The sequence below is a fragment of the Miniopterus natalensis genome, chromosome 3, assembly GCF_054644295.1.
Source record: "Miniopterus natalensis isolate mMinNat1 chromosome 3, mMinNat1.hap1, whole genome shotgun sequence".
Classification (NCBI taxonomy): Eukaryota; Metazoa; Chordata; class Mammalia; order Chiroptera; family Miniopteridae; genus Miniopterus; species Miniopterus natalensis.
In genome coordinates, this window is record NC_142083.1 from 35408314 (window position 1) to 35433407 (window position 25094).

General features: G+C 35.2%; 1 protein-coding gene across 5 annotated transcripts in view; it reads left to right on the forward strand.

Annotated features, from left to right (window-relative positions):
* Nucleotides 1–25094, forward strand: part of BDP1 (BDP1 general transcription factor IIIB subunit) — an 80473-nt gene that overhangs the window by 41281 nt on the left and 14098 nt on the right. For 3 of the 5 annotated variants that reach the window (XR_015714252.1, XM_016213892.2, XM_016213894.2), the window contains exons 19-33: nucleotides 155–371; nucleotides 2362–2540; nucleotides 3281–3491; nucleotides 5084–5223; nucleotides 9037–9238; nucleotides 9501–9688; nucleotides 10534–10921; nucleotides 14541–14663; nucleotides 19501–19537; nucleotides 19984–20076; nucleotides 21464–21689; nucleotides 22157–22314; nucleotides 23525–23675; nucleotides 23918–24098; nucleotides 25004–25067. Coding sequence is in view for 4 of the 5 variants with exons in the window: in XM_016213892.2 (XP_016069378.2) it covers nucleotides 155–371; nucleotides 2362–2540; nucleotides 3281–3491; nucleotides 5084–5223; nucleotides 9037–9238; nucleotides 9501–9688; nucleotides 10534–10921; nucleotides 14541–14663; nucleotides 19501–19537; nucleotides 19984–20076; nucleotides 21464–21689; nucleotides 22157–22314; nucleotides 23525–23675; nucleotides 23918–24098; nucleotides 25004–25067 (2558 nt within the window). In the remaining variant the exon portion in view is untranslated. The remainder of the gene's footprint in view (nucleotides 1–154; nucleotides 372–2361; nucleotides 2541–3280; nucleotides 3492–5083; nucleotides 5224–9036; nucleotides 9239–9500; nucleotides 9689–10533; nucleotides 10922–14540; nucleotides 14664–19500; nucleotides 19538–19983; nucleotides 20077–21463; nucleotides 21690–22156; nucleotides 22315–23524; nucleotides 23676–23917; nucleotides 24099–25003; nucleotides 25068–25094) is intronic. The other 2 variants (XM_016213893.2, XM_016213895.2) reach the window with 2 other exon arrangements.

Here is a 25094-nt window from a genome sequence, read left to right on the forward strand (position 1 = left end):
ACTCATTTTTTCAAGATCTACCAAATAGTTTGATTTGTCTTCCTGTTAAGAATTAGAATTAAATATTTACTGCCAGTCTCTAAGGTTGTCCTAAGACTCCTTTCCCACTGCCCCTTCAGTTTATTCTAAAGCTTCATAATCCTTGTTCCAAAAGCAAATCTTTTCCTCAAGAACAGAAGCCATTAAAGCCAGCACCTTTTATGAGAAGTCGATTAAAAAGACCAAAACCAAACTTATCAAGAGCAGCTTTAAAAAGAGAGACTATGGAAGCAGAAAAACATATACCTGGCAAGAAATTGGAAATGGATAAAATTGAGACTAGTGTGATACAACAGGATGGTGAACAAATGCACACTCCCTCCTCTGAACATGTGAGTGATATTTAAGATGCAGATTTTTTGTTTTAGTTAATAAAACACCTGGAATTGGAATTTCACAAATATTTCCTCATATAATTTTTATAGTATGTGATTTTGTTGTAGCTGTATTTAATGTGCCTCATTGTTCCACATGGTTTGTGTAAGAATCTCAAATCTCTCATGATGGGCAAGTATTTCATGGGAAAGAATTTAAGAAGCCTGGGCTCTAGTTCAGGTTCTAAACTTTGCTATGTGATCATAGCCAAGTGATGCAACCAGTTTCTTCAAAGGAAAAACGGGAATGACAGTTCTTTTACTCTGTTGTGAAGGCGAAATACAAAGTTAAGAGCTTGGCCTGGCTGGTTTTGCTCAGTTGGTTGGAGCATTGTCCTGTGCACCAAAGGGTTGCGGATTTGACTCCAGATCGGAGCACATACCCAGGTTGTAGGTTGGATCCCCAGTCCCAGCTCGTGTGATCGATGTTTCTCCTTCACACAGATGTTTCACTCTCTCTCTTCCTCACTCTTTTCCTTACTCCCACTCTCCCTCCATCTTTCCCTTCCTTCATCCCTCCTTTCCCCTCTCTGTAAAATCAATTAAAAAAACATACCCCAGGTGAGGATTGAAAGAAAAAAGTTAAGAGCTTGATAAGAGTTAAAGGAGATGTTTTATTTACTTGGTTCAAAACGAAATAAGATTGTGTGATGTAGCATCAGAAACTTTGAAATGAAATGTTAACATTCATAAATTGAGTATTCTAAACATATAAAGTACTTTTTTGAATTAAAATTCTTAAAAAAATAAAATTCTTATTTTGCATCTTAAGTAGCTTAATTCTTATTGTGCTTGAACATTTGTACTTTTTTATTCTAATCTTATATTTAAAAAAGATAAATCACTTTTTTATTGATATTTTATCTGATTATAAAAATTTCAAATTGGAAAATATGTAGAATATAAAAAGTGCAAGTCCGCTGTAATGTCCCATCTCTCCCTCCCAAGTTAATCATGTAGTAATTTTGAATATATCCACCTGGACTTTTTTCTATAGATACTTATTATATAAATAATAAAATGTGAGGGTATGTGCCCTGACCAGGAATCAAACTTGGATCTTCTAGATCCTAGGTTGATGCTCAACTGCTGCGCCACGCCCTGCTGGGCTTCATTGATTTTTTTTTTAGAGGAAGGGTGGGAGAGAGAGAGAAACATCAGTGTGAGAGAGAAACATTGATTGGTTGCCTCCCATACACACGTGACTGGGGATTAAACGTGCAACCTAGGTATGTGCCCTGACTAGCAACCAAACCCGAAACCTTTTGGTGTATGGGATGACGCTCCAACCAAGTGAGCCACCCGGCCAGGGCTGTGAACATCTTTTGGAAATCAGTGTTTAGAATTTTTTTATATGTTTTTATTGATTTTTAGAGAGAGAGGAACGGGGGGGAGAGAGAGAAACATCAGTTAGCTGCCGCTCCCTCATACACTGACCAGGGATTGAACCCAGAATCTGGGCATGTGCTCTGACCAAGAATCGAACTGGTGATCTTTCGGAGCATGGGACAATGCTCAACCAACTGAGTTACACCAGCCAGGGCAGTATTTAGAATTTTATATTTTAAATGGCTCTATACTGTTGTATTATAAAGAAATTGTAATTTATTTGTTCAGTCCCCTAGTGATAGATTTGTCTTGTTTTCAATTTTTTATTTGTTTTTTCTTTAGTGTAATGCTCATTTTTTTTTTTTTTGGCAGGGGGGAGTTTAATAATATTGCTATAATAAATATCCTTGTATATAATTTTCTAGATATTTATTTGAGTATTTTTATAAGATACATTTCTAGAAGTAGAATAGCTGGGAAATAAACTCTTTAATAGATCTGCCCTATTCTCTACATATATATACTATACTAATTTATAATTTTAATGGTATATGAAAGTTTGTATTTCCCTATACTTTTACCAACCCTCAATGAAATTTTTTTTTAAATCTCCTTCTAGGATGCATCTTCCCTGATGACATCAAGAGAAAAAGACAAATCGGGTCACAGTCAGAAGGAGGCTGTGATATTACCATGTGTACTGACAGAAGAGAACCTTTTACCTTCAAGTTCTTGTGAACCTAATGAGGCCTCTCAGTCTACACAAACCCAGGAAAAGGAATTACTTGTTTCTATGGGGTAAGTAGTGATAGTCCTTTGAAAATCTAAAATAAGACAGAGTTCTTTCAAATACTTCTTTATTTTTATTAGGATGTGTTAATCTATTTTAAAAGTGAATATAAAGAATATTATACTTGGTTTATTTTTATTCCTATGGCAGACTGCCCATAAAATTGAAAATCAGATTGAGTTCAACACCTTTTAATGCTTGTCTGCTTATATTCACTGTTTACTGCTTCAGATCTTGCACAAAACAGTGCATTAAAAATATATGTATATAAGGTACGTATTATTTGTCTTTTAAAAAATTGTAAAATACATATAACATAATATTTACCTTTTAGCCATTTTTAAGTGTACAGTCCAGTGGCATTAAGTACATTCACATTGTGAAATCATTGCCACCATCTCCAGAACTGTATTTTCCCAAACTAAAAGTACATACTCATTAAACAATAACTCTCCATTCTCCCCTTCCTCCAGTTCTTGGCAACCACAATTATACTTACTTTCTATGAATATGAATGTTGTAGGTACCTCATATAAATTCATTACCTTTTAAGAATTTGAATAATATGTTCTTTTATAAAATAAGATATAGTTAGAATCAGAAAGTAATACAGTTTTCCTTTAATGCTATAAAATATTTTTATAGAGAGGATATTTTTTTTAGAAGATACTCAAATTTTATATTTTTACAGTGAATTTTAATCTTTTTACAGTCAAATCCCTCTATTTTCCCCTGTCCCTCTTTCTAGGACTCATAATATAAACACTTTTCAACAAGAAATGAAGGAAAGTGTTACCCAAACTGCTCAACCAGTAAGGGGCCGACTTCAGAGACCTAGACCAAACATAAAAAAGGCTGGACAGAGGCAAATGGTAGAAAAAGGAGAAGCCAAAGGCATAGTTAAGGAAGAAAGAACAATACTACAAAAAGATGAAACTAAAAGGAAATTCCTGACTCTGGTGAGTTATTGTTATGTAATTAAGTTGAGCCTTTTAATGCATACTAAAATATCAAATGATAGCTCAGACTTGTCTTACGTAATCTTATACTTAAGTGTATTCAATCAATACATAATGTATCTAGTTTTGTTATAGATTTACCATTCTGAATTTTTTAAAAAAAATATGTTTTTATTGATTCAGAGAGAGGAAGCGGGGGAAAGAGAGAGAGAGACAGAGGGACAGAGAGACATCAATGATGAGAGTCATTGCCGGCTGCCTCCTGCATGGCCCCTGCTAGGGATCAAGCCCTTAACCCAGGCATGTGCCCTGACCGGGAATTGAACCTTGATCTCCTGGATCCTAGGTTGATGCTCAACCACTGAGCCATGCCGGCTGGGCTCCCCGTTTTTAATTTAATGTGTTAACTGACTTTCTGTGTCAAGAATACAGGGATATATTATTTTTAACTGCTGCATAGCATTCTGCTCTTTTGGATGACAGTTTAAGCTTCTCTTACTGATGGATCTTTTGATATTAGAAACAAATCTAAGTAGTGTAATGCCCGGTTCAACAGTTCTTGTTTTTCTTTTCTTTTTTCCACTTTATTAAATTTATTGGGGTGATAATCGTTAATATGAACATACAGGTTTCAGATGTGGGTTTCTGTGTTACAAGATCTGTATATTGCTGTGTGTGCCCACCACCCAGTCATATCTTCTTAAGATCCCTTTTACCTCCACCCACACTCCCCTTCCCTCTGGTAACCACCACACTGCTATTTGTGTCCACGAGTTTCAGTTTTATATCCCACATATGAGTGAAATGATATGGTTCTTAGCTTTTTCTGACTTAATTCACTTAGGATAATATTCTTTAGGTCTACCCATGTTGTTACAAGTGGCAGTAATTCATTCTTTCTTATGGCCGAGTAGTATCCATTGTGTACGTGTGTCCCAGCTTCTGTATCCAGTCCTCTACTGCAGGACACTTTGGTGTTTCCATGTCAGTTCTTGTTTCTCTGTCCCTTTCTCTGTCTATTAAGGGAAAAATCTAAATTTAAAGTGATTGTAGCCCAGCCGGACGTGGCTTAGTGGATCAGCGTTGACCTAGGATCCAGGCGATCGGGGTTCAATTCCCGGTCAGGGCACATGCCCAGGTTGTGGCCTCAGTCCCTGGTTGGGGGCGTGCAGGAGGCAACCGATCAATGAGTCTCTCATCATTGATGTTTCTATCTCTCTCTCTCCCTCTCCTTTCTTCTCTCTGAAATCAATAAAGATATTATTTTTTTTTAAATAAAATAAAAATAAAGTGATTGTAGTTCTTATTTGAGCCTCCCAACTCTTTTTCTTTTAAAAATCATTAAACTTTTTTTGTTTTGAGTTTCACAACAGATGGTTATGGTAGTTTTAAAAGCATCATCTAAACATATTACTGTGATAATGTTTGAAACTTTCTGAATTAGGCATTTCTGTTTTGGGCAACAGAACATGAACATACCCAGTTTGAGCCTTCATTTTAAAAAACTAAATACCTTTCTTAATGATCAAAATATTTTAGGAGGTATATTCTGTTGTCTAAAAGAACACTTAAGTATGGTTTTGTCATTTCAGCCAAACTCTCAAATTGGAACTCACATTGAAGTTGTATCCTCCAAAGTTTCCGAAGGAAGAATGGATGAAAATCAGAGTCATGTGGCTCTTGTAGAGAACCTTCATGTTAACAGAATTAATGTTGTAGATAAAAAGATGAGGTGAGTGTGCTTTTAAATCAGAAAAGTATCAAACTTTCCAGAAATAAAGGTTGGGTTTTTACATAATTGATTTTACATAACTTCACTTATTGAAAGTTTTATGAGAGGATAAAGTAATAATTATGATCTAGAATACTTTAAATCTGCTTCTTCCAATACTGTAAGAAATGCATGACTAATTTTCTCTTAATTTATAAATTCTCTGAAAAGTTTCACAAGCTTGCTCATTTCTTATTTTAAAACTAAACTCTTATTTTTATTTTATTTATTTATTTATTTTAAATATATCTTTATTGATTTTAGAGAGAGGAAGGGAGAGGGAGAGAGATAGAAACATCAATGATGAGAGAGTCATTGATCAGCTGTAGCCCGCAACCCGGGCATGTGCCCTGACCGGGAATCGTACCCCGATCTCCTGGATCCTAGGTCGATGCTCAACCACTGAGCCACGCCCGGCTGGGTAAAACTAAACTTTTATGATAGGTTCTTGAGTTCTTTGTATCTTTAGAAATTTATAATCTCCTGACTAAAATTCATAAACAGGAAGTGCTATAAAGTACTTAACTACATGCTATATTTGGGCTGTGTCCCAAACCAAGTGGTAAGAATGATATCTATTAAATGGGATATGCTAGAAGGGTGAAGATATATCAGCATTTCCTTTTATAAATTATTAGCTGCAATCTGTTTTATTGGTACTGATATTAAAGCAGGATGTGTTACGTTCTTTTTTATTACATAAGGAAAACAAAACACCTGTCCTATTCTGGATATAGTCCATGGCCCATCTTATTTACTGCACTATCTTTGTAACTAGGATATGTTTCAATGACATATTTATTAATTTTCCCTCAGGATGTCTTCAGCACATATAAGTTTACTTTGAACATTCCAGCTTCCTTTGTAGGATTATATAGACTTATCTTGAATTTTTGGACAGTGCAGAAGAAATGTTACTGTATCCCTTTTTCACCCTCTCTAAAGCTATAGAAATAGAATTTGGGCATGTTATGTCATCTAACTGCATGAGTAGTGCTATTGATTTTGGATGACTATAAACAATTTGCTTTCCTTTCGGCAGGTTTCTTATATGAAGCTTTTATTGTTTTAGTATGAATTTTCCTCATTTCATTTATTCCCCTGGGTGTGGGCAAAGCCTTTTCATATTATTGAAAAGCCTTTTCATATTACTATTTTAAAACTAAGGGCCAGTTTTTTCTTCAGTTAATATCAAGTTTCCTTACTAAGTCATTTCTTCATTTCTTTAAATTGGATGTTTAAATAAAGTGGTGCTTAGAAATATTTCCACTAATATGCATTATAGATAACCTTTGTATTACAAGTGGTATATTGGATTAGTTGGTGATTGATCCTATTGGGTAATTCCTCTCTAAAAATGATTCCAGTGAATACTTTATGAGGTGTTAATTTCCAAACAGTAACGATGGACCTATTTCCATCTCTGGCTTTTCCTAATTATTGTTAATGGATCTATTGTCCATGTATAATTTAATCCCGTTTTGGTCTTACAGAATTACATAATTTTGCCACTGAAAAGAACCTTATTACATTCATTTAACCAATATTTTAGTGTTTTATGTGCCAGACATTGTTCTGGGTGCTGACAATATATTACAATATGGGAACAAACAAAAAATCCTGTCCTTGTGGTGGTTATATTCTAATTAGGGGAACAGATTATAAACAAATAAATTGAATAATAAATAAGTAGAGAAGAATAAAGCAGATGGGGGAGGAGGAAGTACCATGACTGGTATTTAGTTTTTAATTATCAGTAATCAGAGAATGCTTCACTGAAAGGGTACCATTGGAGAGAAGACCTAAAAGAAGTGAAGGAGCAAGTCAAGGAGATGTGTAGGCGAAGAGAGAACCGCAGTTCAAGAGCACTCCCGGGAAGAACACCCCTGGCATGTGTGAGGCACAGCAGAGGGGGCCAGAGTGAAACAGGGAAAGAGAGGACGAGTAGTAAATGAAAGAAAGGTGAAGGCTGAGTAGAGAGAAGGGCAGATTGCCTATGACCTTTGTTAAGTATTTTGATTTTTATTCCACAGGAGCCTTTAAGGACTAGTAACCTTTGAGGTCAGCGTTTCCTAATGATCTCATCTATAATTGACTAAATAAACCTGGAGGATTTAAATGGCTTGCTCAAAGTAACATTGGCAATTTAGTATGTAAACTTAAGTTTTCAGGATTTTTGACTCAGACTAGCAAATTCTATATAGTTATATAGGCAGAGCTTCCTGAAAGAAACTTTGCATATGCCAAGACATTTTATGCTCAGCCTTTGCATTCTTTAAGAAGGGAGAGCTCACTTTTAAATTTCCCCAACCCGGGCGTGTTCCCTTGACCAGGAATCAAACCAGTGACCTTTCCGTGCCCTGGACGATGCTCAACCAACTCGGCCACATTGATCAGCCCCCACCCCCTTTTTAACCTTCTTTCTTTATGAAGTTTATTCTAGCTGTTAGCTATATCTTGAGTGATACTTTCTTCAGAGTGTATATTCTGTAGTTTTTAAGTTAGCTTATTCTTATGTAAAGCATTTTCTTGTGCCTTTTGACTTCAGTAGCACATTGTAGCGTATGTATATATTTCATTTTTAAATACCTTTGTAGAATCACACTTGATTGTAAATAGATTATACTTAAGTTACATATAAGTGTTTTCCCAAAAGCATTAGCTTACACTAAATGTATTAGTTAGCATCATAACCTTGTTAGAACTTCTTTGAACTTCCTTGGCGTTTCACTGCCAGAAGAGCTTAGGTAGGAATATTTGAAAATGTCACTAAGTACTTTTTTTATGGGTAATTTATTAGAAATATTACTTAAGATTAGTCTTTAATACAGATCTTTTAGCGAACTAATAATAGACACATATGCAATTATTCTTTATAAATATCCACATTTATATTAATTTGAAGCTTTCCAAATTTATTTTGTTGCCAGTTATTCTCAGGAAACCTTAAGACAGCTGTTTGGGTTGCCTTGGAGGCTATGGTTACTCTCTATTGAATGTTAAAATCATGTCTTTCTATGTTTTGGCAGATAAAATGGGTTACATTGAGATGCTTATGACACTGGCTATCAGTAAACCCTTTTCCGTGAACTGCTAGGCATCTGGAGTGAGAAAGGACTCTAGCTTTCAAGCCTACTCTTGGACCAGTAGGACCACAATTGTTGTGAACATCGTATATTTGGTCCTGCTTCAGAGCCCAGTTGAAGCATTTGTTTAAAATGCCATTGTGAATCCATCTTCAACTACTAGAATTTTTTTGGTTTGTTTATTTCTAGTTATTACTCTGAAAATTACTTAAAGTAGAATGAAACCACAAACCAGAATGAATGAAAGTAAAAAAGATTAATATTATTATAAAACTATTCCCCACGCTGTACAGAAAATGGATGTTATAAAAGCCTTTATGTTCTCCCTTTCATATCAGCATAGCCAATTTACATATAATCCTTTGAATATAGTATTTGTTTGTGTCAAAAATTATTTGATTTGCCCAAACGGCATAACTCAGTGGTTGAGCATCAACCTATGATCGAGGAGATCACAGTTTGATTCCCGGTCAGGGTACATGCCTGGGTTGTGGGCTCCATCCCCAGCAGGGGGCATGCAGGAGGCAGCCAGTCAATGACTCTGTCATCATTGATGTTTCTATCTCTCTCGCTCTCCCACTCTCTGAAATCAATAAAGACATTTAAAAAAATTGTTTGATTTAACAGCTGTTACATTAAGAAAGAATTCTGATTTTTGTTCTTCAAAATGATTTGTGCTTCATTCCAGAGATGAACATAAAACTTCTGTTTCTAGTCCAGCACAATTGTTAAGAAGACAGTTCCAAAAGGCTAAGCCTAATTTGGGAAGAGGACATGATAAGGAAGAGGAACTAGGTATAGAAAAAGACAGAGCAGATCTGAGTGAGGCAAGGAAGCCAGAAGATAATTTGCTGCAGCAAGGAGATTCTGACACCCAGCTCCTTCAAAAAGTAAGTTTGAAAAAATATAATTTTTATCAGTGGGCTGTGTTTTGTTAGGATCATGAAGAAGAACATTAAAAAATATATAATTTTGCCTTTTGTATTACTATTTTCATGAAAATTGAAGTGACATTTTAGTATTACAAAAACTTAGAAGCCAGTCATGGTGTGTGTGTGTAAGCAAGCTTGGAACTTTAGGCCAAACTACCAAGTCATATTGCCTTAGAGATTGTTTTTGTGGTAATATTAGCTGTTTCTTCTTACATTTAAGGAAAAAGCTGAGCTGCTGACACCTCTGGAGGTTTCAGCAATAGAAGATTGTGTAGGCAAAGAAGCTGGTTTAGCCAAGAAAGATGCTCAGTCAGAAGTTGGATCATCAGGAAGTGCTGGACAGAAAACTGTAGAGGATAATTCTGTCTCTTCAGTTGTCGAAGAGCAATATCTCAGTAAACCAGCAAGGTAAAATTTTCCATAATATACTTTCAGAAGAGGAAATAAAAACTTACTCTTTAAGGATGTCCTACATTAATATATTGATAGAGTAAAAGATGACCTGTTAACAGAAGTATAGATTGTTTTTTATCTACAAGTCTATTTCTTTCCCCCTTTCGATTTTTATTTATTAAAATTTACTTTTTTCTGATCTTTTTAGGAAGATTTTCTTTTTCTTACATTTAAAATCTCTTGGTATTAAGTATATTAGACATGAGCAGAAATCTCACCAAAGAGTAATATGCAGTACCTTAATAGAGTACTAATTTAGATGGGGTCATAAAAACAGTGAAGGAAGAGTACCCCTTTTCCATAATTTTCAAGAAAAGTGGAAGGGAACTTGAGTTCTTAAAACCAACATTGTTCTGATGGATTTTTTTGCATCCTCTTTTTTTCTTTTATCCTAATCTGTTTACCTAATAGGATAAACCAGTATCACTTTTTAACCTCGTATTTTGTATTTATTGGCCCATTGACCTTTATTCCTTTTTTTCCTGATAATTTCCAGTCTTGTATTTCATCTCCACTTAAATAGCAAGGGGAAAAATGGCCCAGAAATAAAACTTACTATGAAAAATTTGTGGGTAGATACCTAAGGTTTTAATTTTTTATATTTTTATATTCAGATAACTCTGAATGAGAAACTAATAGTAAGTTTCTTCTTTTCACAGTATAAGTTTTTGACAGAATGAGTGGTGGGAGTTTTCATTTTAAAAGCTTGAGTTGGGATTTCACTCTAAAAGTTTGGTTTTCATTAAAATTATCATTGTGTGTGTGTAGTGACTATGTTGTTATTTTGATTAAATTTCCAGCCATTCACAACTGTTAAAAGAATCAAATGACTCTAAAATTGCTCTAAATCGAAGAACAACTTTCTCTTCTACCTCTGGATGTGAGATACATCATAGTGAAAGGAGAATGCATCGGAAGGTCAAACCAAATATCAACAGAGGGCGTGGATCAAAACGAATTCGGAGTAAGACGTCTAGGAAGGAACCTAGAGCTTCGAGGGCCGTGCTGGTGACTCTTCGGGCGTCCCAGGAAGAGGAAGAAGATGATGTGGAAGATTTTGAGTCTGCCTATGAGGAAGAAAACTATCATCTTGCTCCAGAAGAAATAAACAAAGCTCCAGTGTTTGTACCTGTTGGTCTCAGATCTCCTGAACCTGTTTCTACTCAGATTGAGGAAACGATGGAAGAGGTAGTTTGTTTTTTGAATGCTTGGAACTTTATCTTACTTGTATTTTTCCTTCAGTGGATCATTTTTTCTTCTCTTAGCGATTATTAGGATTTGTAGAGTTCATTCTCTAAATTACCTCTACCAAATGGAATTTTTATAGGCTCAGCCTGAGTTCTGATTGGTAGAGAAGATAGAAGGGACATAGGTCTATATATTATTAATTGTGGTAAAATACACACAATATAAAATTTACCATCTTAACCATTTTTAAGTGTCTAGTTCAGTAGCATTAAGTATATTCATTGTGCTATACCATCATCACCACCCATCCGCAGAACTTTTTTTATCTTGCAGAACTAAAGCTCTGTACCCATTAAACTAATTCCCCATTACCCTCTCCCCTTTAGGCTGTGCCAACCACCATTCTACTTTTGTCTCTGACTTTATTCTAGGTAGCTCATGTAAGTGGAATCATACAGTATCTGTCCTTTTTGTTAGCAGTTTATTTCATTTAGTATAATGTTTTAAAGGTTCATCTGTGTTTTATCATGTGCCACAATGTCCTCCTTTTTAAAGGCCGAATAATATTTGCTTATGTATATATATATATACCACATTTTGTTTGTCTGTCAATGGACAATTGGGTTGCTGCCACCTTTTGGCTAATACAAAGAATGCTGCTATGAACATGGGTATACAAGTATCTCTTTTAACTCCGGCTTTTAATTATTTGGGGGAATATACCTAGAAGTGGAATTGCTGGAATGTATGGTAGATTATAAATCTATTTTTAATTTTTTTTTAAATTCAAGTTTCACTGATTTTTAAAAAAATATATGTTTTTATTTATTTTAGAGAGAGAGGAAGAGAGGAAGGGGGAGAGGGAGAAGAAGAGGGAGAGAGAAACATGGATAGGCTGTCTCCTGCACACCCCCACTGAGGATTGAGCCTGCAAACTGGGCGTGTGCCCTGACTGGAAATCAAACCAGCAACCTTTTGGTGCATGGGATGGTGCGCAACCAACTGAATCACACTAGTCAGGGCCTATTTTTAATTTTTTGAGCAACCACCATACTGTTTTCCATAGCAGCTGCATCATTGTACATTCCCATCAATAGTGTACAAGGGTTCTAATTTCTCTGCATCCTCACCAACACTTGTTATTTTCTTTTCTATTCTTTTTTCTTTTTTTTTTTGGATAGTAGCCATCCTAATTGATGTGAGATGGAGGAACATACTACTTCAACTTACTTATTATAAAAGCTCCTTACTCCTTTGCCTCTAGGTCTAGTATTCCAACTTCGTAACTGAAAAGTTTTCTGTTTTGCTTCAATTTTCAGTGACTAATGTGGCTTATAGAGTAGCATGTATGAATCAATTTTGTAATAAGTACTCATGGTAGTTTCTGAGTCATTTGAAACAGAATCAGGAGTTAACTGAGATAGTATTTAAAAAAATTTTTTTTTTACTTTTTTTAAAAAAAAATATATCTTTATTGATTTCAGAGAGAGGAAAGGAGAGGGAGAGAGAGAGATAGAAACATCAATGTTGAGAGAGTCATTGATCAAGCCCGCAACCGGGCATGTGCCCTGACCGGGAATCGAACCCCGATCGCCTGGATCCTAGGTGAGCCACACCTGGCCGGGCAACCGAGATAGTATTCATGATGATAAAAGAACAAGGAAACAAAATAATTCAAGTCAAGTAATGTTAAGTTAACCCAGAATTAATGGATTACTAAATCTGTAAGTTTACATTTATGAATGGTAGTCCAAACCAGCCTTTCTTTACTGTTAATAATAACATCCTAGATGTTGTAAAGTTATTGAGTTAGAATGGTTGAAGCTATACAAAAATGATGCAAATTCAAGTTGTTTCTTGTAACTAACAGTTCAAAGTAAAGATAGTGGATTTACGTTTTAGTTGAAACTAAGAAAAATGCAAAAGGGAAGTTACTTTTGTGCAAGGACAGCTGGTTGACATTGCATGTGAATTCAGTTAGCTATATGTTTTATATTTTACAAATTTCTTTGGGTAAAAGGCAAATTGCTAGCGAAAACTAATATAAAAAATTAACTTCTGAAAATCAGCTTCCAGGATTTATCACTGAATTAATACTGAATGCCTTCTTAAATAGCATTAATCATAATAATTGAGTAAAGAAAGCTTAAATATTATTCTTTATAGCAAGATTACTAAGGCAGGGAAATCATTTATATGTTAAAAAATGTTTCCTTTAAAAAGCATTGAAATACAATGGCATATTATTAAATCATAAAGGAATATAAAGTATTGATACATACTACAACATGAATCTTGAAACCTTAAAAACATTGTGCTAAGCAAAAGAAGCCAGTTACCAAAAAATCAGATATTATATGATTCTATTCATATGAAATGTCCAAAATAAGAAACTCTGTAGAGATAGAAAGCAGATTACTGGTTGTTTAGGGATTTGGGGATGAGGGGTTAAAGGAGTGATAACTAACAGGTATGGGTTTCTTTTTTGAAGCAATGAAAGTGTTCTAAAGTGACTGGTGATGGTTGTACATATTTGTGCATAATCCAAGAAACATTGAATGATACACTTAAAATGGATGAATTTTATGGTATATAAATTATATCTCAGTGAAGCCATTAAAAAGTAAAGCTTTGAAACTGTATGGTGTTCAAAGAACCAGCTTTCAATTATCTGGAATATTCCCATTTTCACCCAAGTTTTCAGGAAATATTTTCTTTTCAAATCACTTGAACTTTTTAATCATCCCAGGCTTGTAGGATATTAGCAGAGATTTTTCCCTAATGTTTGCTTCTGAGAAGACTAACACGGAACACACAGGTGTTACTGTAGTAATATCTTGAAGGCAGGCTTTCATGCTGTACCTGACTCTATATTCATTCTCTCTCGAGTCACACAGGCTTTCTACTCCTCTCTGTTAGTGAGGGGATAGGAGCGTACTGTCTTGTTTGTAGTCTCAGTGATAAACCTTAGCCCTTTTAGTTCCCAGATTATAGGAATCTTTGACCAAAAAGACTGCTCAATGAAGAGTAAATGTGAGTGAACCTATTATTTTACATAGCTATTGATATAGCGATCAAGAATGATATAGGTTTTGGGTTGTGGGATAGGGTAGTTGCCTTGGTGGAGGTGTGGGTAATATATATATTTAAGAATTTTCAACTCATTTCTATTAAAGTACTTAAGACAGTCAGTATATAGTTAGTTGATTACATATCTATTTTTCTTAGATTGTGAGTTCCTTGAGGGCAGGGACCAAACTTTTTTTATTCAGCTTTCTATCCTTTTACCTGTAGCCCTCTGATTTTTAGGAAGCACTCCATAAATGTTAACAGACTGATGAGATTAATTATGGGAAAGTAAGGAGAGAGTGGGGATAATGGAAAGTTAAATGCTAGGTACTACGAAGATTAGCCTTGGAAAATTTGCTTACTGATTATAAGAATCACAGGCCCCTCAAAAGCCTTAAATGTTTTACTTTTGCTAAGTTGATGTCAAATTGGTTTAAAAATGACTGTACTTCAGTTTTTTAATCATTTATGGACCTGGATTAATTTTTCAGTTTAACGTTTTTGTATATAGTTTGCCAAAATGAAATAATGAGACTTTTCATTTTGACAGCTTGAAATAACGGTGAATGTCCCAGATATTGGATTCATAACTGTTGATGAACATCAGCTCTCAAACACAGATGTGACCACTCAAGAAATTAAACAAGAAGAACATTTGAATGCATTATCAGTTGTAAGCATCCATTTTAATATGTTTTTTTAATTCTTTGCTTACTTTCAAAAGACTGGAAATTTGGTGCTCTCCCTCTCGGGAGCATAGCCACACCTTTCCCCGTCCCCCTCTTCTTTCCCCTAGGTGTGTTACCTTTGCCTTTCTCTCTCCTAAGTTCCAAGGGCCCTTCTTTTGCTTCTGTAATTTGTTTCCTGAGCCTACACAGCCCAGCTAGCTCACTTCTACTACTTTTGTAACTTCTTTAAAAAAAAGACGGGAAGTTTTATTCTATTATATTTTATTATTTAAATCCTCACCCGAGGATATTTTTTCTATTGCTTTTTGAGAGAGGGGAAGGGAAAGAAAGAGAGAGAGGGAAACATCAGTGTGAGAGAGACACATTGATTGGTTGCCTCCCGCCCTCCAACCAGGGGCAGGGATCAAGCCGGCAACCGAGGTACGTGCCCTTGACCAGAATCAAACCCGGGACCCTTCAGTCTGAGGGCCGATGCTCTAACCACTGAGAAAACTGGGTAGGGCTGGAAGTTTATTTTGAATACTTTAGGTTTACAAGCAGTTTTTAGCTAATTTTTGTCATGTAGGGAGCTGTAAGTGTGAATAGTAGAAAGTAGTAAATAATCTATAGGTTTTATATTTGACTTGAAGAGCATTATATTTGACTTGAGGATAGGTCTTACTATCCTCATAGCCTTATGTTGCATTAAATCTATACCAAATATAAATTATTAGGAATATATTTAATTGCATTTTGCTTGGCATTCTTCCTTATTTGGTTAGTATTTATCTTATTTTTGCAAATGAAGACTTGAAATTACAACTTTTTAAAAACAGCTTTATTAGTATATGTTTCACACACTGTACGGTTCACCCATTTAAAGTGTACAATTAAGTGATTTTTGGTATACAGATATGTGCAAACATCATCGCAGTTAATTTTGGAATATTTTCATCCCTTCTAAAAGGAACCCCATGCCCATTAGCAGTTCCTCCCATCCCCACTTCCATCCTTCCCCAGGCCTGGCCAGCCAGTAATCTACTTTCTATCTCTATAGATTTGTCTGTTCTGGACATTGCATATAAATGGACTCATATAATATGGTCTTTTGTGTCTGGCTTCTTTCACGTAGCATAATGTTTTCAAGGTTTGTTATTGTAGCATGAATCAGTACTTCATTCCTTTTTGTGGTCAGATAATATTACCTATGGATATACCACATTTTGTTTAACAATTCATCTGTTTATGGACATTTAGGTTGTTTCCGTCTTTTGGCTATTATAAATAATGCTGCTATTAACATTTGTGTACAAGTTTCTGTAGGAACATATATTTACATTCCTAGGAGTATAATTGCTGTGTTGTATAATGACTGTGTTTAATCATTTGAGGAACTAGCAAACTTTTCCAAAGCTGTTACACCATTTTACATTCCCAGCAGTGTATGAGGGTTTCAGTTTCTTCATGTCTTTGTCTGCATTTGTTATTTGACTTTTTAGATCAAACCATCTAGTGGATGTGAAATGGTACCTCATTTTTTATTTTGATTTGCATTCCCTAATGATTAACGAGATGGAGCATCTTGTCATGTACTTATTGGCCATTTTAAGTCTTATTCGGAGAAATGTCTATTCAGAGCCTTTGCCCATTTTTTAAATTATTGGTCTATTTGTTTTTTTATTACTGAGTTGTAATAATTTTTATATACAGTAATGCCCACTTATCCACAGGTATATGTTCCATTATCCCCAGTGGATGCCTGAATCCACGGATAGTACCGAACCCTAATATACTGTTTTTTTCTATACATACATACCTATGATAAAGTTTGATTTATAAATTAGGCACAGTAGCAAATTAACAATAATAAATTAGGACAATTACGACAATATACTGTAATAAGAGTTATGTGAATGTGGCCTCTCTCAAAATTATTGTACCGTATGTATAGCATGGATATACTGGACAAAGGGATGATTCACTTCTGGGGCAGGCCAGAGCGGGACAGCTTGAGATTTCATCATGCCACTCAGCATGGTGTGCAATTTAAAATCTATGAAGTGTTTGTTTCTGGAATTTCTTATTTAATATTTTTGGACCGTGGTTGGCCACAGGTAACTGAAACCATGGAAAGTGAAACTGGATCGGGGGGACTGCTGTGTTCTGGATACAAGTCCCTTATCAGATACATGATTTGCAAATATTTTCTCCCATTCTGCGGGTCGTCTTCATTTTCTTGATGGCTCTTCAAAACACAGAAGTTTTTAATTTTGACCAAGTCCAATAAATCTGATATTTTTCTCTTGTTGCTCATGTATCTAAGAATACTTTGCCAAAGCCAAGGTCCTGATGATTTACTCCTATTTTTCTTCTAAAAGTTTTAGAGGTTAGAGTCCTACTTCATTCTTTGGCATATGACTATCCAGTTGTCTGTCACACCTTCTGTTCTTTCCCCATTGAATGGTCTTGCATGTTTGTCAAAAATCAGTTGGCTGTAGATGTATGGATTTATTTCTGGACTCAATTCTGTTCCATCGATTTATATGTCTGTCTTTGTGCAGGTGATGCTTTGTTGATTACAGTTACTTTGTAGTAAGTTTTGGAATTGAGAAGTGTAAGTCATCCTACTTTATACTTTTTTTTTCTTTTAAGGATTGTTTTGGCTATTGTGGGTCCCTTGCAATTCCATATGAATTTTAAAATTAACTTGTCAGTTTCCACAAAGACGTCAGCTGGGATTCTGATTGGGATTGCACTGAATCTATAGATCAGGTTTTTGGAGGTGGGGGGGGGTGTATATTTGCCATCTTAGCAACGTTGAGTCTTCCAATCCATGAACATAGGATGTTTTCCCATTTATTTAGACCTTTGATTTTTTTCAACAGTGTTACGTAGTTTTTAGTGTATAAGCTTTGTATTTCCTTTGTTACATTCATTTTCAAGTATGTTGTTATTCATGATGCTATTGTAAATGAAACTGTTTTTTTATCCTCACCAGAGAGGGAGAGCAAGAGAGCCATTAGTTGGTTACCTCCCATGTGTACCCCAACTGGGGATTGAACCCACACCTAGGTATGTGCCCTGACCGGGAATTGAACCCACAACCATTTGGTGTACGGGACGATGCTCCAGAAAACTGAGCCACCCAACTAGGACGAAACTGTTGTTTTAATTTCATTTTTGGATTGTTTATTGTAAGTGTATAGAAATACAGTTGATTTTTATATATTGGTCTTGTATCCTGCAAATTTGCTGACTTTAGTTTTTAGTTCTAATAATTTTTAGTGGATAAGGTAGGATTTTCCTTACCTTCTGGCAGTTGTTGGTGGTCCTTGTCATTGCTTGGCTTGTGGCAGCACAATTCCAACCTTTGTCTTGATTGCCACGGTTTTCTTTCTGTATGTGTGTCTGTGTTTCTTCTCCTTTTATAAGGACACCAGTCATATTGGATTAGCGCCAGCGCTAATCCTGTATGACCTTATATTAACTTGATTATGTCTACAAAGACTGTGTTTCCAAAACATGGTCATGTTCACAGTACTGGCGGTTAAGACTCTAACATATCTTTCTGGGGGACACAATTCAATTTACAATACTTTCCAATCCAAATGTTCTTTATTTCCTTTGCTTGCCTAATTGCCCTGGCTAGAACCTTAATACAATGCTGAATACAAGTGGCAAGAGTGGACATTCTTGTCTTGTCCTGGTCTTAGGGGAAGGCATTTAGTCTTTCAGCATTAAGTTTGATGTTAGCTATGGTTTTTTTCATAAATGCCCTTTATCAAATTGAAGAGGTTCCATTTTATTTCTCGTTTGTGTATTTTATCATGAAAAGGTGGTGGAATTTATCATATGCCTTTTCTGCTTCTGTTGAGGTGGTCACGTGATTTTTTTATTGTATGATATAATGTATTTTTATATTGATTGAATTTTGTATATTAAACAAAAAATTGCATCTCTGGGATAAATCCTACTTGTTCATGACGTCTAATTTTATATGTTGCTGAATTTGGTTTGCTAGTATTGAGGATTTTTGTGTCCATAATCATGTTAGAAATTGGCCTATTATCTACTATGAATCTGACACCAGATTTTTGTGTTAGAAGCTGAAGTCCTACTCCTGGTAGGAAGAAACCCCTCTAGCTGGGACCTGCAGGGAGAAGGGGCCCTGTTATCTTGGCTACAGCATTTTGAGGTGGATTCTGCTGAGCTGGGAGGAAGGAGGGAGAGAACAGCCTTTGTTCAAATACCACAGACTCTTGGCCTTTGTTACTAAATTTTTATCAATTTTCTTGATCAGATGTTTCTTCATCCTATGCCCTTAGGTTCATTTCCAGAGGTCTTACTGGTTGTTTTTAAATAAATCTCACCAGTTTTATTAGGGAGAGGGTCAGCAGAGCTCCTAATGCTGTCATGCAGGACATCAGTCCTTAAATTTATTAAAATTCATTTAACTTTTAAGCCTTATAGTAGTGTAAAAATTGTGGTATTTTTCAGACCTTGGTTTCCATTGAGTCAAAACTAATGGCAGCTGTGACTAAAGCTGGACTGTGAATGTGAAGAAGTGAAGTGGGAATGGGACGCACGTTACAGTGCGATCAGAGCACAGTTTACACACGGTGCAAGGCAGAGGCACAGTAAAGAGCAAGAGGAAGAAGAACTTGGCTTTTAAATTATTTGTTTTTGTTTATGAAATTTTATGAATAATTATAATTAAAGGGGGGGGGGACCAGTTTCTACTCCATTATAATAAGCACAGAAGGATCAGTACAACATAGGACTTTTTGAGATACAGAACATATATTTGGGAAAATACATAAGATATCACTTTTCCTCTTTTAGGAAATGACCACAGGTGAACATACCCAAGATGGAACAGGTAACTGTTAATAGGAAACTGTTAAAAACTACTTGGTTAACACTAACATGAAGATTTAGCAGTGGTGGTAGTTTGTAAATGAATCATTTTGCTGGAGAGGTGAACAAAACAATGCAGCTTTTGAATGTGTTATCTTTAAGGAGAAACGTGTTTTCTTGGCATGTTACTTTAGAAAATGAGTTGAGTTAAATGTTTAATAAATAAGTATTTATTTCCTCTGATCTGCATAGATGCATTTTTTGAAGATACTAAGTTATTTAATGGGAGGGAGGCATTTATATACTGAGCTGAAGAAAACATTACCCTAGTAAGAGAATAGTGGCACAGAGGATATTGAAATTTGTTGCTAGAGGATAAACACCTGGATTAAAAAGCTTTTCTAAGTAAACAAACTTAAGTTTCCAAATTCATTCTTCTGTTTTAATGTTGGTATATTTTCTCACAAGATACCAACGATGGAAGCACTGAAGCTGCCATAACTTTACTTACAATGGGAGATCTAGTGTTGCAGTCAGAGATCAGTACAGAGCAGAGTGATGGTAAGAATGAAAGATAAATCCTCAAAAAAAGAAACTGTTAAAATTCAACTTTTAAGAAATTATACCCACATTTGAGTAATAAGTGAATACCTGCCTTTTCCATTTGAAGTTGGCACCACTTGCTTGTTTTTCCAGAAAAGGTAATATGTATGCACTGTTCATCTAACTGCCCCTTTAGATGTAGTGGCCACCATTTCGAGATAGTGTGCTTGGTTTATTAAGAATAATCTGTATTTGTGGAAGAGTTACCTTTGTCGTCATAAACATTAGTGGTTGGTTAACTTTGCTCATTGATCACTGCTTACTTTATACACGTTTCTTTAACAAAGGAGCTGTCTCTTTGGATAGTTTCACAGTTACATAACAATCGAATACAGTATGAAGGGGCAATAGCCATCATTGAGATTATTTGGTTTAGAATATTCTGTTAGTTTGGACTGACCCAAAAGCTATATCAACCCAGATTTTTAATATTTTAGGCTGATCTTACAGAGAAGCAATGGTCTTGACTCTCTAAGTACCTTCTGCTTTAAGTACATTAAATGTATAATTATGTTAATTATATTCTTGTTAATTATTTTGGCTGGTGATGATGAATAGCCTGCCATTTATTTAGGTGTTAGACTTTTAGGCTTGTAATTATATATTTATCAGTAAACTCTCTGATTTGTATTCCCTATAGGGCTTCTATTTTTTATTTTTTTTTATTTTACTCTATAAATATGGCATGTGAATACAGAAATGTTTCTTTTAAAGATGCATAAACCTTAGATTGTATGAGGCGAACAAAACCATTGCTTATCTTTTTTTTTTTTTTAATCCTCACTCAAGGACATGTTTTTATTGATTTTAGAATGAGGAAGGGAGATGGACAGAGAAAGAGAGAGAGAAAGAGAAACACCAATTGGTTGCCTCCCATACCTGGGATCAAACCCTCAATCTGGGTAGGTGCCCTGACCAGAAATCAGACTTGTGACCTTTTGGTGTATGGGACAACACTCCAACCAGCTTAGCCACCTGGCCAGGGCGGGCGTCTTTCTTAACGCAGAGTATTGCATTGGAGCCTGTCGCAAATCTTTAGAACATAAAATACAGGTTTTAATAAATTGTAAATAAAGGTGATCCTATCTTGAAATTCATTTGAGGTTATTTACTGAAAGTAACAAAAAGATTCATTTTTTTCTTATAATAACCAAAAAATTTCTGTCTATAAGAATTAAGATTAGAATAGGTCAAATCTTTGGCATAAAATATGAGATCATAAATTTAATTTTGGAGCCCAATAGAGCAAACTTTAAAAACAACATAGAATTTTGCATTTGCTAAATGTCGAACGACTTATTTTATTTCTACATCTATTTGTATTTTCTATTTTTTTCTGTAACAGGAGTATGTGTACCTCCTGGTGTTCATTCAAAGGATAAAAGCCATATTCCTTTTAGCCCAGATAATGTCAGTGACAGAATTGTTCATGAATGTCAGGAGCTTTCTTCACCTGTCAATAGTATACCTCTTTCATCATTAGAAGAAAACAAGATTGTATTGGAGAAACAAAGTACTAAAGAAGAAATTGGTTTAACGGAGAAAGTAAAGGAAAATGCTGTATCAACCAGGTTTATTTTGCTTTATTAAATTATTATTTCTTTTGAGTTTTATTAAAAAATATAGTATTCTATTAATAAATGTATTTAAACCAATCATCAATTTAGTTAATAGCTTTGAATAATACTTGTATAAATGTAAAGTAGGCAATGCTAATTTCTCACCCTTTAATGATTGGCTGACTTTTATTTTAGTTTAATGTTTTACATATTAAAATTACTGCAATATGTGTGTCTTTGAGGCTTTAATGAAATAGTTTTATGTAATAGTCTTTGTTTTACAAACATGGTCCAGATTCTCTTCCCTTCACAAGACATTTAGTGAAGTTATTACCACATAATTTTAACATTAAGAAATGAAACTTATAGACATCGTGGCTCCTTAGAAGGTGGACCATAATTGTATCAGTGCTAGACAGAATGTATCAATGTGAGAATTACACATTGACAAATTTCTCTCTTTTTTTCCCTTTTTCTAGGACTAAAACTCCTGAGGTGACCAATAATTTGAGAATGAGAAGTAGATTTGCCAAGCCTAAGCCAAATCTTAGGAAGATTTTAGGGACCAACACATTTGGTGCTCATCAGGAAGTTCCCAGTTTGTTTGTAACCAAAGGAGAAGTGGAAATTCAAAGAGGTAAATTTTATTGTTCCCTTGCAAGTTATAAAATTACTTTGACACAAGAAGTTGCATTAACATTTCAAATGGAATATTCAGTTAAACTTATTTTAACTTACTATTAATTTCAAATATACAAAGAGTAGAATGAAGTATAAAATAAATACCTGTAAATCCACCAATTTGTTTCAGTAAATATTACCATTTTGCTATACTTACTTGACCAAACTTTCTTTTCATATGTATTTTTTCTCTGTGTTTGTGTGTGTTCATGTGTGTGTGTGGTGTGTTGTGTGTACATGAATACTGAAGCACACATTTCTTAGAAAGGCATACACGCATGTGGCAGAAAATAACAGTGCCCAAAAGGCACATGATTTTAAAAACTCCCTCCTCCTTTGCTTCCCAACCCCCTAATCCAACTTCTAGTAGTAAACTGCTCTTAACAGTCTTAGACTTCCAGAAATATTTTATACACATAAGCATCTAATGAGGGTATGTGTACACCCATATATGTGTGTGTGTGTGTGTGTCTGTGTATTCTTATCAGAAAGTAAAAATGTATGCATACTGTACACTGTTCAGCACTTTTAAAAATGTACAAGTTAGTGATGTTTGATATATTTACTGAGATTGTATTGAACCTTGCATGTTGTATGTAGAAGGTCTGGATGGTTAGCATCATCTTTTCTGTTTTGGGATTCCTGATTTCTGGGATTTCTCTTTCAACCAGCAATGCCTGTGGTCCAGATAGTTAATTCATTACTTACTCTGGTTTGAGCAGTTCCCAGAGCTCTCTCATTATGCCGGCTCAGGTTACCTTTTCTATAAAGAAGTCATTTTCTTCCCCTTTGTGACATTGTTCTTTGTAGAACAGCTCCCTCCCCAGGACTTTTCCCAAGATGGAACTCATGTGTACCCACCTCTGAACCTCTTTTGTTTGTGGGTTTCTAATTAAACTGCTGTTATCATTAAGTGGAGATAGAGTTGTTGTGGTAGCCAGGAGTGAAATATGTGCAGTGTAGGGTTCATTAATCATGTTTTACTGTCAAAAATCTCATTGGCCAGGACTACCCCTCTGCCCTGTGAATAAACTTGCTTTTTGGATTAAGAGATGTTTGGAAGAGCCCACTATATAGTGATCTGTCTTCGAAGAAAGAATGTGTTTCTAATATGGAGAATTTAGCTGTACTATTTTGGACTATATCTTAAATGTTTTTTATTTAAGAAATGGAGAAAAATGCTTCTAAAGCAACAGGCCTAGAAGATAAAAACCTTGAGTCAGTTACAACAGCGGAGAATAAGGAGCAGAGCAGACTGGCATGTGTACCCGGGTTGGACGAGACCAGCACCGTGCGGGAGGCGAGCCTGGCTGAGAGGTAAAAGGGAGGGGTCGTGGGCTTTCATTTCCATTGTGTTTCAGCTGTAGCCATAAGAATTAGATTTAAAAACAAACCAGCAAACAAAAAAAACAGGTTCTGTTGCATTAAATATAATATAAAAGTTTTAAAAAACATTAAATCAGATGAATTTGATGTACCTAGCTCTAAACATTATTCTTTGATTGTGTGCTTGATTTCAAATATATGCTGAAACTAATACATACTAATTTCTCTTTCAGGAAGGAAAATAAAGAACAGGGATCTCAAGAAGTTCAGCTATTGTCATTTGCTCCAGTTGTTTCCTCTGAGTCAAGCTCCCATACACTTGGTTTGGGTAGGGGTCTGAGTGAGAGTTCTGCTGGAGAGCCCCTGAAAAAGGACTCGAGTGGAGACAATGTGCTTACACTTTATGTGCCAGAGGTAAAAGAATGAAAAACATAACAAGTGGCAGTTAGGTGTTTGTTCCTCATTTAAAAAAAAATTAAGATATAATATAAACACAGTATACATCTCCCCTCTCGCCACTTCTAGCCCCTGGCAACCACTGATCTGTTTTGCCTTTGCAAGAATGTACTGTGATAGAATTTATACTGTGTTTTTAGTCTCTGGAGCATAGAGATAAACTAGCCAATACCTAGCTTCATTGTAAAAACTTTGAAAAAGGAAGTGTTTTGTACACAGAGAATTGTTCTTTTTCTACTTAGCCCCTGGATGTGAGAAGTTCATTCACAGAGCAAGCATTTATTGAGATGTTATTACTATGTGTCCAACTTTTAGTGTACATTGATGATTCTCGCCTAAGTCAATCACTGTTGGTTACAAAGTGAGAGCTTTGAGATTTTTAAACAGTAGAGACTTAGAATCAGAATTGCATTTTAGAGAAAGCCATGTTTGCAATTTTGTGGAAAACAGATGGGAGGGAGCCATGCTGGAGGCAAGGAGACCAGTTTGCCTCCATTCACGTGCCATCTACTAGTAATGCTACAGTGGCTCCTGTAATGAGGACAGAGAAAGGTTGAGGGGTTTGGCTCTCTCTTTCCTGTTACTTGAAAATTCATTTCATGGATGATACATATTGAACAATTTAGTATGAATTCCTGTGTGTGTGTGTGTGTGTGTGTGTGTGTGTGTGTGTGTGTGAATGTTTAACTTTATCAAAAGTTTATTGGTACAACTAAAAGTTTCAAAACACTTGAAAAATTGCATATGGTTAGATAATTGTTGAGTTTTGAAACAATAACTGTTCACTGTATCATAGTGTCAGGAAAACTTTTTAAAACTGAGATTTGGTCAACCTCACTCTTTCATTTTAATTTTTATGGCAGTGCACACCAACTAGTACTCCAGAAGTCCAAAAAGAGAATGTAATCAATCCTCAGGATTTAACAGGTATGATAATCTGCTTCAGTAGAGTAT